Source organism: Oncorhynchus kisutch, linkage group LG5 (genome assembly GCF_002021735.2).
Source record: "Oncorhynchus kisutch isolate 150728-3 linkage group LG5, Okis_V2, whole genome shotgun sequence".
NCBI classification, from domain to species: Eukaryota; Metazoa; Chordata; class Actinopteri; order Salmoniformes; family Salmonidae; genus Oncorhynchus; species Oncorhynchus kisutch.
The window spans coordinates 78,264,801-78,284,361 of NC_034178.2; the positions used below are offsets into that span (position 1 = coordinate 78,264,801).

The 19,561-nt window shown below is 44.4% G+C and overlaps 1 protein-coding gene across 1 annotated transcript in view; it reads left to right on the forward strand.

Annotated features, from left to right (window-relative positions):
• The window catches only part of LOC109878774 (IQ motif and SEC7 domain-containing protein 1-like), a 172,761-nt gene that overhangs the window by 151,508 nt on the left and 1,692 nt on the right, over positions 1-19,561 (forward strand). The window contains exons 10-11 of the mRNA XM_031825880.1: positions 3,305-3,481; positions 7,840-7,889. Coding sequence (XP_031681740.1) covers positions 3,305-3,481; positions 7,840-7,889 — 227 coding nt within the window. The remainder of the gene's footprint in view (positions 1-3,304; positions 3,482-7,839; positions 7,890-19,561) is intronic.

The window sequence follows — 19,561 nt, forward strand, 5'->3', positions numbered from 1 at the left end:
TAGCCTCCACATTGACTCTGTACCCCCTGTATATAGCCTCCACATTGACTCTGTACCCCCTGTATATAGCCTCCACATTGACTCTGTACCCCCTGTATATAGCCTCCACATTGACTCTGTACCCCCTGTATATAGCCTCCACATTGACTCTGTACCCCCTGTATATAGCCTCCACATTGACTCTGTACCCCCTGTATATAGCCTCCACATTGACTCTGTACCCCCTGTATATAGCCTCCACATTGACTCTGTACCCCCTGTATATAGCCTCCACATTGACTCTGTACCCCCTGTATATAGCCTCCACATTGACTCTGTACCCCCTGTATATAGCCTCCACATGACTCTGTACCCCCTGTATATAGCCTCCACATTGACTCGGTACCCCCTGTATATAGCCTCCACATTGACTCTGTACCCCCTGTATATAGCTCCACATTGACTCTGTACCCCTGTATATAGCCTCCACATTGACTCGGTAACCCCCTTTTTAGCCTCACATTGACTCTGTCACCCCCTGTATATAGCCTCCACATTGACCTCTGTACCCCCATGTATATAGCCTCCACATTGACTCTGTACCCCCTGTATATAGCCTCCCCATTGACTCTGTACCCCCTGTATATAGCCTCCACATTGACTCTGTACCCCCTGTATATAGCCTCCACATTGACTCTTGTACCCCCTGTATATAGCCTCCACATTGACTCTGTACCCCCTGTATATAGGCTCCACATTGACTCTGTACCCCCTGTATATAGCCTCCACATTGACTCTGTACCCCCTGTATTATAGCCTCACATTGACTCTGTTTTTTGCTACCCCCTGTATATAGCCTCCACATTGACTCTGTACCCCCTGTATATAGCCTCCACATTGACTCTGTACCCCCTGTATATAGCCTCCACCATTGACTCTGTTACTCTGTACCAAACTGTCTGTTCAATGCAATGGCACACAGTCCGGAACACTAATCAGTACAACACAAGACATGCAACCAGAGTTTCCCAGTCCCTATGTCCAGAACAAAGGCTGGGAAACCCATTGTTTTAAATAGAGCCATGACTACATGGAAATCTCTGCCAACCCAGGAAACTCAAGCTGGAACTAAAAGCAGATAAAAGAACACCTTACTGCACAAATGGGAATGTGAAGAGACACATGTTATGTATGTTGTATTGTAATTTGCACTCTGTATTAGACCTAGATATTCTGTGTATGTACTGATTTGTAGGCTTTGTGACATTTTAAATGGATGTATTTCAGTCCTTGACTAATAATGTCTGTACTATGTATTTTATCATGTTTCATGTGGACCCAGGAAGAGTAGCAGATGCTTATGCAGCGGCTAATGGGGATCCTAATAAATACCAAGAAGTTAATTAGATTATATAAGTTAGCGTTAATTGATTCAGAAGTTATTTAGATTATACAAGTTAACGTTAATTGATTCAGGAGCTCCATTAGATTATACAAGTTAACGTTAATTGATTCAGGAGCTCATTAGATTATACAAGTTAACGTTAATTGATTCAGGAGCTCATTAGATTATACAAGTTAACGTTAATTGATTCAGGAGCTCATTAGATTATACAAGTTAACGTTATTGATTCAGGAGCTCATTAGATTATACAAGTTAACGTTAATTGATTCAGGAGCTCATTAGATTATACAAGTTAACCTTAATTGATTCAGGAGCTCATTAGATTATACAAGTTAACGTTAATTGATTCAGGAGCTCATTAGATTATACAAGTTAACGTTAATTGATTCAGGAGCTCATTAGATTATACAAGTTAACGTTAATTGATTCAGGAGCTCATTAGATTATACAAGTTAACGTTAATTGATTCAGGAGCTCATTAGATTATACAAGTTAACGTTAATTGATTCAGGAGCTCATTAGATTATACAAGTAACGTTAATTGATTCAGGAGCTCATTAGATTATACAAGTTAACGTTAATTGATTCAGGAGCTCATCTCATTAGATTATACAAGTTAACGTTAATTGATTCAGGAGCTCATTAGATTATACAAGTTAACGTTAATTGATTCAGGAGCTCATTAGATTATACAAGTTAACGTTAATTGATTCAGGAGCTCATTAGATTATACAAGTTAACGTTAATTGATTCAGGAGCTCATTAGATTATACAAGTTAACGTTAATTGATTCAGGAGCTCATTAGATTATACAAGTTAACGTTAATTGATTCAGGAGCTCATTAGATTATACAAGTTAACGTTAATTGATTCAGGAGCTCATTAGATTATACAAGTTAACGTTAATTGATTCAGGAGCTCATTAGATTATACAAGTTAACGTTAATTGATTCAGGAGCTCATTAGATTATACAAGTTAACGTTAATTGATTCAGGAGCTCATTAGATTATACAAGTTAACGTTAATTGATTCAGGAGCTCATTAGATTATACAAGTTAACGTTAATTGATTCAGGAGCTCATTAGATTATACAAGTTAACGTTAATTGATTCAGGAGCTCATTAGATTATACAAGTTAACGTTAATTGATTCAGGAGCTCATTAGATTATACAAGTTAACGTTAATTGATTCAGGAGCTCATTAGATTATACAAGTTAACGTTAATTGATTCAGGAGCTCATTAGATTATACAAGTTAACGTTAATTGATTCAGGAGCTCATTAGATTATACAAGTTAACGTTAATTGATTCAGGAGCTCATTAGATTATACAAGTTAACGTTAATTGATTCAGGAGCTCATTAGATTATACAAGTTAACGTTAATTGATTCAGGAGCTCATTAGATTATACAAGTTAACGTTAATTGATTCAGGAGCTCATTAGATTATACAAGTTAACGTTAATTGATTCAGGAGCTCATTAGATTATACAAGTTAACGTTAATTGATTCAGGAGCTCATTAGATTATACAAGTTAACGTTAATTGATTCAGGAGCTCATTAGATTATACAAGTTAGCGTTAATTGATTCAGAAGTTAATTAGATTATATAAGTTAGCGTTAATTGATTCAGAAGTTAATTAGATTATATAAAGTACCGATAATTGGTTCAGAAGTTAGTATATAAATTAACGTTAATTGATTCAGAAGTTAATTAGAGTATATAAATTAACGTTACTTGATTCAGAATTTAAATTGATTATATAAGTTAACGTTAATTGATTCAGAAGCTCCATTCATTATATCACTGTAATGGAGCTGGAGAAGCATAAGGGCGTGGTCCGTCCCATCACAGAGCTCAAGGCTGACTGACAGGTCCCAGAGCTGTAATCTAACCTGACTCTGCGTACCCTTCTAGCGGAGCTAGAGAAGCAGAAGGGCGTGGTCCTTCCCAGTCTATCACAGAGCTTGGGGCTGAAGAAGGACTCTGGGAACGGCCAAATGGGTCGAGGGAGCCTTGATGACAACTACGCCATGGGGGAGGGGCTAAAGAGGAGTGCCCTCAGCAGCTCGCTACGAGACCTCTCAGATGCAGGTGAGGGGTTAGAGGTCACCAGCCTGCCTCGTGTTCTGTGTTTAAGGCTACATACAAAATGGCAACCTATTCCCCTCATTGGACCAAAGGTAGTGCATTACTATATAGGGAAAAGTGTGCCATTTCAGATGTATCCTATGTCACTAGTATGTGTAGTGTAGTGCCCTGTGACATTAAGTAGAGCTCTGTAGTCTCCTCTCTAGGCAGTAGCTGCTGGTATGATACTCACTTCACTAGATGTGATTACTCAGTTATGAAATGAAGAGCAGATCACCTCCTCTGGGCCAGTAGTGGCTGTACTATAGGTGAATGGTTAGGTGAATCACAGTCAACCACAGTCTGAGTCTCAGTTTAACATGGTGTCTCAGTGTGGACTAGAGACAGATGGACGTGTTGACTAATGTACTCAGCCTGTTAGCAGGAACGTTACTTAATGTTCTATTGTTAATCCAGATAAAGCCTTTAGAAAGTTGCCACTACACACACATCACCTGTTCTCTCTGCACACATCACCTGTTCTCTCTGCACACATCACCTGTTATCTCTGCCCACATCACCTGTTATCTCTGCCCACATCACCTGTTCTCTCTGCCCACATCACCTGCTCTCTCTGCACACTAGACACATCACCTGCTCTCTCTGCACACTAGACACATCACCTGTTCTCTCTGCACACATCACCTGTTCTCTCTGCACACATCCTGTTCTCTCTGCACACATCACCTGTTCTCTCTGCACACATCACCTGTTCTCTCTGCACACTAGACACATCACCTGTTCTCTTTGCACACATCACCTGCTCTCTCTGCACACATCACCTGTTCTCTCTGCACACATCACTTGTTCTCTCTGCCCACATCACCTGTTCTCTCTGCCCACATCACCTGTTCTCTCTGCCAACATCACCTGTTCTCTCTGCACACATCACCTGTTCTCTCTGCACACTAGACACATCACCTGTTCTCTCTGCACACATCACCTGTTCTCTCTGCACACATCACCTGTTCTCTCTGCACACATCACTTGTTCTCTCTGCCCACATCACCTGTTCTCTCTGTCCACATCACCTGTTCTCTCTGTACACATCACCTGTTCTCTCTGTACACATCACCTGTTCTCTCTGCACACATCACCTGTTCTCTCTGCACACATCACCTGTTCTCTCTGCACACATCACCTGTTCTCTCTGCACACATCACCTGTTCTCTCTGCCCACATCACCTGTTCTCTCTGCACACATCACCTGTTCTCTCTGCACACATCACATGTTCTCTCTGCACACTAGACACATCACCTGTTCTCTCTGCACACATCACCTTCTCTCTCTGCCCACATCACCTTCTCTCTCTGCCCACATCACCTGTTCTCTCTGCCCACATCACCTGTTCTCTCTGCCCACATCACCTGTTCTCTCTGCACACATCACCTGCTCTCTCTGCACACATCACCTGTTCTCTCTGCACACTAGACACATAATCTGTTCTCTCTGCCCACATCACCTGTTCTCTCTGTACACATCACCTGTTCTCTCTGCCCACATCACCTGTTCTCTCTGCACACATCACCTGTTCTCTCTGCACACATCACCTGTTCTCTCTGCACACTAGACACATCACCTGTTCTCTCTGCACACATCACCTGTTCTCTCTGCACACTAGACACATCACCTGTTCTCTCTGCACACATCACCTGTTCTCTCTGCACACATCACCTGTTCTCTCTGCACACTAGACACAATCTGTTCTCTCTGTACACATCACCTGTTCTCTCTGCACACATCACCTGTTCTCTCTGCACACTAGACACATCACCTGTTCTCTCTGCACACATCACCTGCTCTCTCTGCACACTAGACACATCATCTGTTCTCTCTGCACACATCACCTGTTCTCTCTGCACACATCACCTGTTCCTCAACAGTTCCTCAACTCCGCAGCCCTTCTGACATGTTCAGTCTCTTAACCTTTACTTTTCTGGTTTTGGTTTGGGAATCAAATCCCAACCTACTGCTATAGTAGTCTGTCTGTGGTAATGGGTTGCCCAGACTTATCAGGAGTCACTGTGCTTTTATTCTCAGTTCATCTCCAAATCTCAGTTGCTCCGTAGTATCTATTTAGTGTAGTGCTGTGGTAGCGTACTAGAGATGCACCAGTGTTTTACTGTAGACGGCTCTCTCCCTTCCGTCTCTCCTGTGACCCTCACCCCTCCATGAGACTGGTTCTAGTGGTCACTGACAACAATAAAAAACCTAGTGGCCACTAGGCAGACATGCCTTCCCCAGCAAGAAAAAACAAAATGTCACTCAAACAGAAGAGGGAACTAACAGTCATTGACCAACAAACAACAGTTGGAGTTTTAGGAGGGGTTCTGAAAGACAATCATGGGGGAGTCCACTTAAAGTTGACTTGCAACAACAACTAGAACCTTAAAGACACCCACCATGAGTGCCCATTGAGAGGCAAACAAAAACCCACTCCAAACTTAGACAGGAAGCAAACCAAAATGGTGGTGCCCATAGGTGACGTTGTTGCCGGTGATGTCTGGCGAGGACCTGCCTTACAACAGGCCTACAAGCCCTCAGTCCAGCCTCTCTCAGCCTATTGCGGACAGTCTGAGCACTGATGGAGAGATTGTGCATTTCTGGTGTAACTCGGGCTGTTGTTGTTGCCAACCTGTACCTGCCCCTAGGTGTGATGTTTCGGATGTACCGATCCTGTGCAGGTGTTGGTACACGTGGTCTACCACTGCGAGGACGATCAGCTGTCCATCCTGTCTTCCTGTAGTGCTGACTTAGGCATCTCACAGTACGGACATCTGCAGTCCTCATGCCTCCTTGCAGCATGCCTAAGGCACATTCACGCAGATGAGCAGGGACCCTGGGCATCTTTATTTTGGTGTTTTTCAGTCAGTAGAATGGCCTCTTTAGTGTCCTAAGTTTTCAGAACTGTGACCTTAATTGCCTACCGTCTGTAAGCTGTTATTGTCTTAACGACCGTTCCACAGGTGCATGTTCATTAGTTGTTTATGGTTCATTGAACAAAAATGGGAAACCGTGTTTAAACACTTTACAATGAAGATCTGTGAAGTTATTTGGATTTTAACTAATTATCTTTGAAAGACCAGGTCCTGAAATAGGGACATTTCTGTTTTTGCTGAGTTTATAACAGCCTCCACTCTTCTGGGAAGGCTTTCCACTAGATGTTGGAACATTGCTGCGGGGACTTGCTTCCATTCAGCCACAAGAGCATTAGTGAGGTCCGGCACTGATATTCGCGATTATTAGGCCTGGGTCGCAGTCAGCTTTCCAATCCTTTCCAAAGGTGTTCGATGTGTTTGAGGTCAAGGCTCTGTGCAAGCCAGTTAAGTTCTTCCACACCAATCTTGACAAACCACTTCTGAATGGACCTCGCTTTTTGGTGTCATTGCCACGCTGAAACATGAAAGGGCCTTCCCCAAACTGTTGCCACAAAGTTGGAAGCACAGGATTGTCTAGATTGTCATTGTATGCTGTAGAGTTAATATTTCCCTTCACTGGAACTAAGGGGACTAGCCCGAACCATGAAAAACAGCACGAGACCAATTTTCCTCCTCCATCAAACTTTACAGTTGATACTATGCATTGGTGCAATTCGTCTGTCGGACTGCCAAATGGTGAAGCGTGATTCATCACTCCAGAGTCCAATGGCGGCGAGCTTTACACCACTCCAGCCAGCGCTTGGTATTGCGTATGGTGATCTTAGCCTTGTGTGTGTGTGGCTGTGGCCATGGAAACCCATTTAATGAAGCTCCCGACAAACAGTTATTGTGCTGACGTTGCTTCCAGAGCAATTTGGAACTCGGTAGTGAGTGTTGCAACTGATGACAGACTATTTTTAAGCACTTCAGCACTCAGCTGTCCTGTGAGCTTGTGTGGACTACCACTTCACGGTTGTGCCATTGCTGCTACTAGACGTTTCTACTTCAAAATAACAACTTACAGTTGACTGGGGCAGCTCTAGCAGTGCAGAAATGTGATGAACTGACTTGTTGGAAAGGTGGCATCCATGAAAGTCACTGAGCTCTTCAGAAAGGCCATTCTACTGCAAATGTTTGTCTATGGAGATTACATGGCTGTGTGCTCAATTTTATACATTTGTCAGCAAAGGGTGTGGCTGAAATAGTGAACTCCACAAATCTTAAGGGGTGTCCACATACTTTTGTATATGTAGTGTAGATTCACCTGTACAGAACCCTAGCAGCCTGTACCTGTATGCTAGGTGTGTTGATTGGTTGTCCTGCTGTAAGTCAGATAGTTCCTGTATGCCAGGTATGTTGGTTGGTTGTCTAACCTCTGCTATTGCCTGTCCTGTCCTGCTCAGGTAAGCGTGAGCGTCGCAGCAGTGCAGGATCAGTAGACAGCAATACTGAAGTAAGTAGGAAGACATTAATCGCACTCTACTGCATGTCACTGGCGTCTGGCTTCTTGCTGTATTTATGTATTGCTCTGTGATGATGCACTTTGAACACACACAACACCCTGTTCTCTGTTCCTGCACCCCGTTCCCTGTTTCTGCACCCCGTTCCCTGTCCCTGTTCTCTGTTCCTGCACACTGTTCTCTGTTCCTGCACCCTGTTCCCGCACCCTGGTCTCTGTTCCCTGTTCCCTGTTCCTGCACCCTGTTCTCTGATCCTGTTCCCTGTTTCTGCACCCAGTTCCCTGTTTCTGCACCCAGTTCCCTGTTTCTGCACCCTGTTCCCTGTTTCTGCACCCTGTTCCCTGTTCCTGCACCCTGTTCTATGTCCCTGTGCCCTGTTCCTGCGCCCTGTTCCTGCGCCCTGTTCCTGCACCCAGTTCCCTGTTCCCTGTTCCTGCACCCTGTTCCCTGTTCCTGCACCCTGTTCCCTGTTCCTGCACCCTGTTCTCTGTTCCTGCACCCTGTTCTCTGTTCCTGCACCCTGATCTCTGATCCTGCACCCTGTTCCCTGATCCTGCACCCTGTTCCCTGTTCCTGCACCCTGTTCCCACACCCTGCACCCTGTTCCCGCACCCTGCACCCTGCACCCTGGTCTCTGTTCCCGCACCCTGTTCCCGCACCCTGTTCCCTGTTCCCACACCCTGTTCCCTGTTCCCGCACCCTGTTCCCTGTTCCCGCACCCTGTTCCCTGTTCATGCACCCTGTTCCCTGTTCCTGCACCCTGTTCCCTGTTCCTGCACCCTGTTCCCTGTTCATGCACCCTGTTCCCTGTTTTCTGTTCCTGCACCCTGTTCATGCACCCTGTTCCCTGTTCCTGCACCCTGTTCCCTGTTCCTGCACCCTGTTCCCTGTTCCTGCACCCTGTTCCCTGTTCCTGCACCCTGTTCCCTGTTCCTGCACCCTGTTCCCTGTTTTCTGTTCCTGCACCCTGTTCCCTGTTCCTGCACCCTGTTCCCTGTTCCTGCACCCTGTTCCCTGTTCCTGCACCCTGTTCCCTGTTCCTGCACCCTGTTTTCTGTTCCTGCACCCTGTTTTCTGTTCCTGCACCCTGTTTTCTGTTCCTGCACCCTGTTCCCTGTTCATGCATCCTGTTCCCTGTTCCTGCACCCTGTTCCCTGTTCCTGCATTGTAAATATATCACTAGCCACTTTAAACAATGCTACCTTATATAATGTTACTTACCCAACATTATTCATCTCATATGCATACGTATATACTGTACTCTATATCATCGACTGCGTCCTTATGTAATACATGTATCACTAGCCACTTTAACTATGCCACTTTGTTTACATACTCATCTCATATGTTATACTGTACTCGATATCATCTACTGTATCTTGCCTATGCTGCTCTGTACCATCACTCATTCATATATCCTTATGTACATATTCCTTATCCCCTTACACTGTGTATAAGACAGTAGTTTTTTTTTTGAATTGTTAGTTAGATTACTTGTTCGTTATTACTGCATTGTCGGAACTAGAAGCACAAGCATTTCGCTACACTCGCATTAACATCTGCTAACCATGTGTATGTGACAAATAAAATTTGATTTGATTTGCACCCTGTTCCCTGTTTTCTGTTCCTGCACCCTGTTCCCTGTTTCTGTTTTCTGTTCCTGCACCCTGTTTTCTGTTCCTGCACCCTGTTTTCTGTTCCTGCACCCTGTTTTCTGTTCCTGCACCCTGTTTTCTGTTCCTGCACCCTGTTTTCTGTTCCTGCACCCTGTTTTCTGATCCTGCACCCTGTTTTCTGATCCAGCACCCTGTTCCCTTTTCCTACACCCTGTTCCCTGTTCATGCACCCTGTTCCCTGTTCCTGTTTTCTGTTCCTGCACCCTGTTTTCTGATCCTGCACCCTGTTCCCTTTTCCTACACCCTGTTCCCTGTTCATGCACCCTGTTCCCTGTTCCTGTTTTCTGTTCCTGCACCCTGTTTTCTGTTCCTGCACCCTGTTTTCTGATCCTGCACCCTGTTTTCTGATCCTGCACCCTGTTCCCTGTTCCTGCGCCCTGTTTTCTGATCCTGCACCCTGTTCCCTGTTCCTGCGCCCTGTTTTCTGATCCTGCACCCTGTTTTCTGATCCTGCACCCTGTTCCCTGTTCCTGCGCCCTGTTTTCTCTGTTTTCTATTTGTGTTCTATGTTCCTGTATCTTTGTTTCTTACTTGTGCTGGTCTCAGTGGCTGGGCTCAACCTCTTCTTCACCCTGGTTGTCTTCAGGAGTGGAGCGGAGGATCGGGATACCACCTGCTGCATGCTTGGCCTGACTGTTAGTCTGTTTTATGTCCATTCTGCCAGCATGATGGACTAATACAGCTAATTACTATACCGCACAGTTACTCTGATCATTGGTTTCTGGTTGTTTAGTTTATTTTGTTGTCGTTTTCTTTCTGCTGTTTGTTCAACTGAGACAGTTGTGACACTGTGCACCAAGAAAACCTCTTCCTCTCCAACCGTCTCTACTCTCCTCTACCTGAGCCTAACTCCTTCCCTACTGAGCTACAGAGCAGCAACTCTACATTCTATAGGTCAGGACAGAGCAGCAATGATAGATCCTATTGGTCAGGAACAAGATGAGATTTCATGAGATGTCATTAATCTATTTTCAGCAATATGGCGATATCGTTGATCAATCCCAGATGTTTCATTTAAAGTAAAGTTCCATCGAGCACATCATGGAATGCATGCCTTAGATATCGACAGACATATCCCAGTTAAAACTGAGAGGCGGCATCCTGAGTGTGTAGCTGAATTTTATTTTACTGGCTCCTAATCAACTATGCTATTTCGTTTGTTTCTTTGCATTGTTAGTAACTCATTTTGTACATAATGTTGCTGCTACTGTCACGTTTTGACCTTAGTTCTTTTGTTATTTCTTTGTTTTAGTATGGTCAGGGTGTGAGTTGGGTGGGTTATCTATGTTTGTTTTTCTATGATTTGCTATTTCTGTGTTTGGCCTGGTATGGTTCTCATTCAGAGGCAGCTGTCAATCGTTGTCCCTGATTGAGAACCATATTTAGGGAGCCTGTTTTCTATTGTGTTTCATGGGTGATTGTTTTCTGTTGTGTGTCTGCACCAGCCAGAACTGTTTTTGGTTGTTTCTCTTTGGTATTTTTGGTATTGCCGTGTTAATTTGAATAAATATGGACACATACCACACTCCACCTTCTTCCACCAACAACGGCCATTACAGCTACCGTATCTTATGACCGAAAATAGCTTCTGGACATCAGAACAGTGATTACTTACCTCGAACAGGACAAACATTTTTTCTTTAATGAGTCTGACGTGAAGGATATACTGCCTTGTCAAGACAATAACCAAATTCCCGTCATCAGCGTGAAGAAAAGGGGGAAGAGGTCCTTGTAAGAATTCGCTGACGAGTAGGTAAACCACCACTTCCCTCCATATTATTGGCCAACGTGCAATCATTGGAAAACAAAGTGGACGATCTGCAATTAAGACTATCCTACCAACGGGACATTACTTATGTTTCACGGAAACTTGGTTGAACGACGACACGGATAATATAGAGCTGACTGCTTCTCCATGTTTTGGAAGGACAGAGCAGCTACGTAAGACGAAGCTGTGTCTATTTGTCAATAGCTGCTTGTGCACTATGACTAATATTGAATTAGTCTTGAGTTATTGCTCACCTGAGGTAGAATACCTCATGTTAAGCTGCAGACCACACTATCTACCAAGAGAGTATTATTCATCTGTATTATTCGTAGCTGTCTATTTACCACCACGAGCTGTATAAGGCCATAAGCAAATAAGAAAATGCTCATCCAGAAGCAGCCGGGGACTTTAATTCAGGCTTAAATCCATTTTACCTCATTTTACCAGTATGTTGCATGTGCAATCAGAGGAATAAACTCTAGACCACCTTTACAAAACACACAGAGACAAATACAAAGCTCTCCATCCTCCTCCATTTGGCAAATTTGACCATAATTCTATTCCAGCTTACAAGCAACAACTAAAGCAGGATATACGACTGACTCGCTCATTACGGAAGTGATCAGATTATGCCGATGCTACGCTACAGGACTGTTTTGCTAGCACAGACTGGAATATGTTCCGGGATTCATCCAATGGCATTGAGGAGTATACCACCTCAGTCATCGGCTTCATCAATAAGTGCATCGACGACGACATCCCCACAGTGACCATACGTACATTTCCCAACCATAAGCCATGGATTACAGGCATCATCCGCACCGAGCTAAAGGCTAGAGCTGCCGTTCAAGGAGCAGATGAGCAAAATGTCTGCCTTGTTGATAGTGCTGTTACGAAGGTAGAAACTAGGGCCTGTAGGACCTGCCTTGTTGATAGTGCTGTTACGAAGGTAGAAACTAGGGCCTGTAGGACCTGCCTTGTTGATAGTGCTGTTACGAAGGTAGAAACTAGGGCCTGTCTTACCTGCCTTGTTGATAGTGCTGTTACGAAGGTAGAAACTAGGGCCTGTAGGACCTGCCTTGTAGATAGTACTGTTACGAAGGTAGAAACTAGGACCTGCCTTGTTGATAGTGTTGTTAATAAGGTAGAAACTAGGACCTGCCTTGTTGATAGTGTTGTTAATAAGGTAGAAACTAGGGCCTGTAGGACCTGCCTTGTTGATAGTGCTGTTACGAAGGTAGAAACTTGGCCCTGTAGGACCTGCCTTGTTTATAGTGCTGTTACGAAGGTAGAAACTAGGACTGCCTTGTTGATAGTGCTGTTACGAAGGTAGAAACTAGGACCTGCCTTGTTGATAGTGTTGTTAATAAGGTAGAAACTAGGGCCTGTAGGACCTGCCTTGTTGATAGTGCTGTTACGAAGTTAGAAACTAGGGCCTGTAGGACCTGCCTTGTTTATAGTGCTGTTACGAAGGTAGAAACTAGGACCTGCCTTGTTGATAGTGTTGTTAATAAGGTAGAAACTAGGGCCTGTAGGACCTGCCTTGTTGATAGTGCTGTTACGAAGGTAGAAACTTGGGCCTGTAGGACCTGCCTTGTTGATAATGTTGTTAAGAAGGTAGAAACTAGGGCCTATAGGACCTGCCTTGTTGATAGTGCTGTTACGAAGGTAGAAACTAGGGCCTGTAGGACCTGCCTTGTTGATAGTGCTATTACGAAGGTAGAAACTAGGGCCTGCCTTGTTGATAGTGCTGTTACGAAGGTAGAAGCTAGGGCCTGTCTTACCTGCCTTGTTGATAGTGCTGTTACGAAGGTAGAAACTAGGGCCTGTAGGACCTGCCTTGTTGATAGTGCTATTACGAAGGTAGAAACTAGGGCCTGTAGGACCTGCCTTGTTGATAGTGCTGTTACGAAGGTAGAAACTAGGGCCTGTCTTACCTGCCTTGTTGATAGTGCTGTTACGAAGGTAGAAACTAGGGCCTGTAGGACCTGCCTTGTTGATAGTGCTGTTACGAAGTTAGAAACTAGGGCCTGTCTTACCTGCCTTGTTGATAGTGCTGTTACGAAGGTAGAAACTAGGGCCTGTAGGACCTGCCTTGTTGATAGTGCTGTTACGAAGGTAGAAACTAGGGCCTGTAGGACCTGCCTTGTTGATAGTGCTGTTACGAAGGTAGAAACTAGGGCCTGTAGGACCTGCCTTGTTGATAGTGCTGTTACGAAGGTAGAAACTAGGGCCTGTATGACATGCCTTGTTGATAGTGCTGTTACGAAGGTAGAAACTAGGGCCTGTAGGACCTGCCTTGTTGATAGTGCTGTTACGAAGGTAGAAACTAGGGCCTGTAGGACCTGCCTTGTTGATAGTGCTGTTACGAAGGTAGAAACTAGGGCCTGTAGGACCTGCCTTGTTGATAGTGCTGTTACGAAGGTAGAAACTAGGGCCTGTGGGACCTGCCTTGTTGATAGTGCAGTTACGAAGGTAGAAACTAGGGCCTGTCTTACCTGCCTTGTTGATAGTGCTGTTACGAAGGTAGAAACTAGGGCCTGTAGGACCTGCCTTGTTGATAGTGCTATTACGAAGGTAGAAACTAGGGCCTGTAGGACCTGCCTTGTTGATAGTGCTATTACGAAGGTAGAAACTAGGGCCTGTAGGACCTGCCTTGTTGATAGTGCTGTTACGAAGGTAGAAACTAGGGCCTGTCTTACCTGCCTTGTTGATAGTGCTGTTACGAAGGTAGAAACTAGGGCCTGTAGGACCTGCCTTGTTGATAGTGCTGTTACGAAGGTAGAAACTAGGGCCTGTAGGACCTGCCTTGTTGATAGTGCTGTTACGAAGGTAGAAACTAGGGCCTGTAGGACCTGCCTTGTTGATAGTGCTGTTACGAAGGTAGAAACTAGGGCCTGTAGGACCTGCCTTGTTGATAGTGCTGTTACGAAGGTAGAAACTAGGGCCTGTAGGACCTGCCTTGTTGATAGTGCTGTTACGAAGGTAGAAACTAGGGCCTGCCTTGTTGATAGTGCTGTTACGAAGGTAGAAACTAGGGCCTGCCTTGTTGATAGTGCTGTTACGAAGGTAGAAACTAGGGCCTGTAGGACCTGCCTTGTTGATAGTGCTGTTACGAAGGTAGAAACTAGGGCCTGTAGGACCTGCCTTGTTGATAGTGCTGTTACGAAGGTAGAAACTAGGGCCTGTAGGACCTGCCTTGTTGATAGTGCTGTTACGAAGGTAGAAACTAGGGCCTGTAGGACCTGCCTTGTTGATAGTGCTGTTACGAAGGTAGAAACTAGGGCCTGTAGGACCTGCCTTGTTGATAGTGCTGTTACGAAGGTAGAAACTAGGGCCTGTAGGACCTGCCTTGTTGATAGTGCTGTTACGAAGGTAGAAACTAGGGCCTGTAGGACCTGCCTTGTTGATAGTGCTGTTACGAAGGTAGAAACTAGGGCCTGTAGGACCTGCCTTGTTGATAGTGCTGTTACGAAGGTAGAAACTAGGGCCTGTCTTACCTGCCTTGTTGATAGTGCTGTTACGAAGGTAGAAACTAGGGCCTGTAGGACCTGCCTTGTTGATAGTGCTGTTACGAAGTTAGAAACTAGGGCCTGTCTTACCTGCCTTGTTGATAGTGCTGTTACGAAGGTAGAAACTAGGGCCTGTAGGACCTGCCTTGTTGATAGTGCTGTTACGAAGGTAGAAACTAGGGCCTGTAGGACCTGCCTTGTTGATAGTGCTGTTACGAAGGTAGAAACTAGGGCCTGTAGGACCTGCCTTGTTGATAGTGCTGTTACGAAGGTAGAAACTAGGGCCTGCCTTGTTGATAGTGCTGTTACGAAGGTAGAAACTATGGCCTGTCTTACCTGCCTTGTTGATAGTGCTGTTACGAAGGTAGAAACTAGGGCCTGTAGGACCTGCCTTGTTGATAGTGCTGTTACGAAGGTAGAAACTAGGGCCTGTAGGACCTGCCTTGTTGATAGTGCTGTTACGAAGGTAGAAACTAGGGCCTGTAGGACCTGCCTTGTTGATAGTGCTGTTACGAAGGTAGAAACTAGGGCCTGTAGGACCTGCCTTGTTGATAGTGCTGTTACGAAGGTAGAAACTAGGGCCTGTAGGACCTGCCTTGTTGATAGTGCTGTTACGAAGGTAGAAACTAGGGCCTGCCTTGTTTATAGTGCTGTTACGAATGTAGAAACTAGGACCTGCCTTGTTTATAGTGCTGTTACGAAGGTAGAAACTAGGACCTGCCTTGTTTATAGTGCTGTTACGAAGGTAGAAACTAGGACCTGCCTTGTTTATAGTGCTGTTACAAAGGTAGAAACTAGGACCTGCCTTGTTTATAGTGCTGTTACGAAGGTAGAAACTAGGACCTGCCTTGTTTATAGTGCTGTTACGAAGGTAGAAACTAGGACCTGCCTTGTTTATAGTGCTGTTACGAAGGTAGAAACTAGGACCTGCCTTGTTTATAGTGCTGTTACGAAGGTAGAAACTAGGACCTGCCTTGTTTATAGTGCTGTTACGAAGGTAGAAACTAGGACCTGCCTTGTTGATAGTGCTGTTACGAAGGTAGAAACTAGGACCTGCCTTGTTTATAGTGCTGTTACGAAGGTAGAAACTAGGACCTGCCTTGTTTATAGTGCTGTTACGAAGGTAGAAACTAGGGCCTGCCTTGTTTATAGTGCTGTTACGAAGGTAGAAACTAGGGCCTGCCTTGTTTATAGTGCTGTTACGAAGGTAGAAACTAGGACCTGCCTTGTTTATAGTGCTGTTACGAAGGTAGAAACTAGGACCCTGCCTTGTTTATAGTGCTGTTACGAAGGTAGAAACTAGGGCCTGCCTTGTTTATAGTGCTGTTACGAAGGTAGAAACTAGGACCTGCCTTGTTTATAGTGCTGTTACGAAGGTAGAAACTAGGACCTGCCTTGTTTATAGTGCTGTTACGAAGGTAGAAACTAGGACCTGCCTTGTTTATAGTGCTGTTACGAAGGTAGAAACTAGGGCCTGCCTTGTTTATAGTGCTGTTACGAAGGTAGAAACTAGGACCTGCCTTGTTTATAGTGCTGTTACGAAGGTAGAAACTAGGACCTGCCTTGTTTATAGTGCTGTTACGAAGGTAGAAACTAGGACCTGCCTTGTTTATAGTGCTGTTACGAAGGTAGAAACTAGGACCTGCCTTGTTTATAGTGCTGTTACGAAGGTAGAAACTAGGACCTGCCTTGTTTATAGTGCTGTTACGAAGGTAGAAACTAGGACCTGCCTTGTTTATAGTGCTGTTACGAAGGTAGAAACTAGGGCCTGCCTTGTTTATAGTGCTGTTACGAAGGTAGAAACTAGGACCTGCCTTGTTTATAGTGCTGTTACGAAGGTAGAAACTAGGACCTGCCTTGTTTATAGTGCTGTTACGAAGGTAGAAACTAGGACCTGCCTTGTTTATAGTGCTGTTACGAAGGTAGAAACTAGGACCTGCCTTGTTTATAGTGCTGTTACGAAGGTAGAAACTAGGACCTGCCTTGTTTATAGTGCTGTTACGAAGGTAGAAACTAGGACCTGCCTTGTTTATAGTGCTGTTACGAAGGTAGAAACTAGGACCTGCCTTGTTTATAGTGCTGTTACGAAGGTAGAAACTAGGACCTGCCTTGTTTATAGTGCTGTTACGAAGGTAGAAACTAGGACCTGCCTTGTTTATAGTGCTGTTACGAAGGTAGAAACTAGGACCTGCCTTGTTTATAGTGCTGTTACGAAGGTAGAAACTAGGACCTGCCTTGTTGATAGTGCTGTTACGAAGGTAGAAACTAGGGCCTGCCTTGTTTATAGTGCTGTTACGAAGGTAGAAACTAGGGCCTGCCTTGTTTATAGTGCTGTTACGAAGGTAGAAACTAGGGCCTGCCTTGTTTATAGTGCTGTTACGAAGGTAGAAACTAGGGCCTGCCTTGTTTATAGTGCTGTTACGAAGGTAGAAACTAGGGCCTGCCTTGTTTATAGTGCTGTTACGAAGGTAGAAACTAGGACCTGCCTTGTTTATAGTGCTGTTACGAAGGTAGAAACTAGGACCTGCCTTGTTTATAGTGCTGTTACGAAGGTAGAAACTAGGACCTGCCTTGTTTATAGTGCTGTTACGAAGGTAGAAACTAGGACCTGCCTTGTTTATAGTGCTGTTACGAAGGTAGAAACTAGGACCTGCCTTGTTTATAGTGCTGTTACGAAGGTAGAAACTAGGACCTGCCTTGTTTATAGTGCTGTTACGAAGGTAGAAACTAGGACCTGCCTTGTTTATAGTGCTGTTACGAAGGTAGAAACTAGGACCTGCCTTGTTTATAGTGCTGTTACGAAGGTAGAAACTAGGACCTGCCTTGTTTATAGTGCTGTTACGAAGGTAGAAACTAGGACCTGCCTTGTTTATAGTGCTGTTACGAAGGTAGAAACTAGGACCTGCCTTGTTTATAGTGCTGTTACGAAGGTAGAAACTAGGACCTGCCTTGTTTATAGTGCTGTTACGAAGGTAGAAACTAGGACCTGCCTTGTTTATAGTGCTGTTACGAAGGTAGAAACTAGGACCTGCCTTGTTTATAGTGCTGTTACGAAGGTAGAAACTAGGACCTGCCTTGTTATAGTGCTGTTACGAAGGTAGAAACTAGGACCTGCCTTGTTTATAGTGCTGTTACGAAGGTAGAAACTAGGACCTGCCTTGTTTATAGTGCTGTTACGAAGGTAGAAACTAGGACCTGCCTTGTTTATAGTGCTGTTACGAAGGTAGAAACTAGGACCTGCCTTGTTTATAGTGCTGTTACGAAGGTAGAAACTAGGACCTGCCTTGTTTATAGTGCTGTTACGAAGGTAGAAACTAGGACCTGCCTTGTTTATAGTGCTGTTACGAAGGTAGAAACTAGGACCTGCCTTGTTTATAGTGCTGTTACGAAGGTAGAAACTAGGACCTGCCTTGTTTATAGTGCTGTTACGAAGGTAGAAACTAGGACCTGCCTTGTTTATAGTGCTGTTACGAAGGTAGAAACTAGGACCTGCCTTGTTTATAGTGCTGTTACGAAGGTAGAAACTAGGACCTGCCTTGTTTATAGTGCTGTTACGAAGGTAGAAACTAGGACCTGCCTTGTTTATAGTGCTGTTACGAAGGTAGAAACTAGGACCTGCCTTGTTATAGTGCTGTTACGAAGGTAGAAAACTAGGACCTGCCTTGTTTATAGTGCTGTTACGAAGGTAGAAACTAGGACCTGCCTTGTTTATAGTGCTGTTACGAAGGTAGAAACTAGGACCTGCCTTGTTTATAGTGCTGTTACGAAGGTAGAAACTAGGACCTGCCTTGTTTATAGTGCTGTTACGAAGGTAGAAACTAGGACCTGCCTTGTTTATAGTGCTGTTACGAAGGTAGAAACTAGGACCTGCCTTGTTTATAGTGCTGTTACGAAGGTAGAAACTAGGACCTGCCTTGTTTATAGTGCTGTTACGAAGGTAGAAACTAGGACCTGCCTTGTTTATAGTGCTGTTACGAAGGTAGAAACTAGGACCTGCCTTGTTTATAGTGCTGTTACGAAGGTAGAAACTAGGACCTGCCTTGTTTATAGTGCTGTTACGAAGGTAGAAGCAACGCTTTATTATGGATATACTTCTCCCCATCTTAGCAACTATTGTATCAGTATGTTTTGTCCATGACAGTTTTTTTTAACCTTTGTTTTACTGGGCATGTCAGTTTAGAACAAATTCGTATTGACGACGGCCTACCCGGGTCAAACCTGGACGGCGCTGCCCTATGGGACTCCCATTACGACTGGATGTGTTCCAGCCTGGAATCAAACCAGGGACTGTAGTGGCTCTTCTTGCACTGAGATGCAGTGCTTTAGACCACTGCGCCACTCATGAGACCTTGAGGTTTAGGGAATGATTCCAAATACAAGTTTGAAGGAGACAATTATTATTTCAATTAAAAATCATCATTTATAACCTTGTCAACGTCTTGACTATATTTTCTATTCATTTTACAACTCATTTTATGCATTTCTTCATGGAAAACCAGAACATTTCTTAGTGACCCAAAACTTTTCTATGGTAAAATGATATCCCAGGCCCTGTCCCTGCAGGAGACCTTTTGGTAGGCCGTCATTGTAAATAAGAATTTACCTAGTTAAATAAAGGTTCAAAATCAAATAAAAACTGGAACTCTGGAGCATTTATTTGAGCTGCAATTTCTGAGGCTGGTAACGTTAATTAACGTATCCTCTACAGC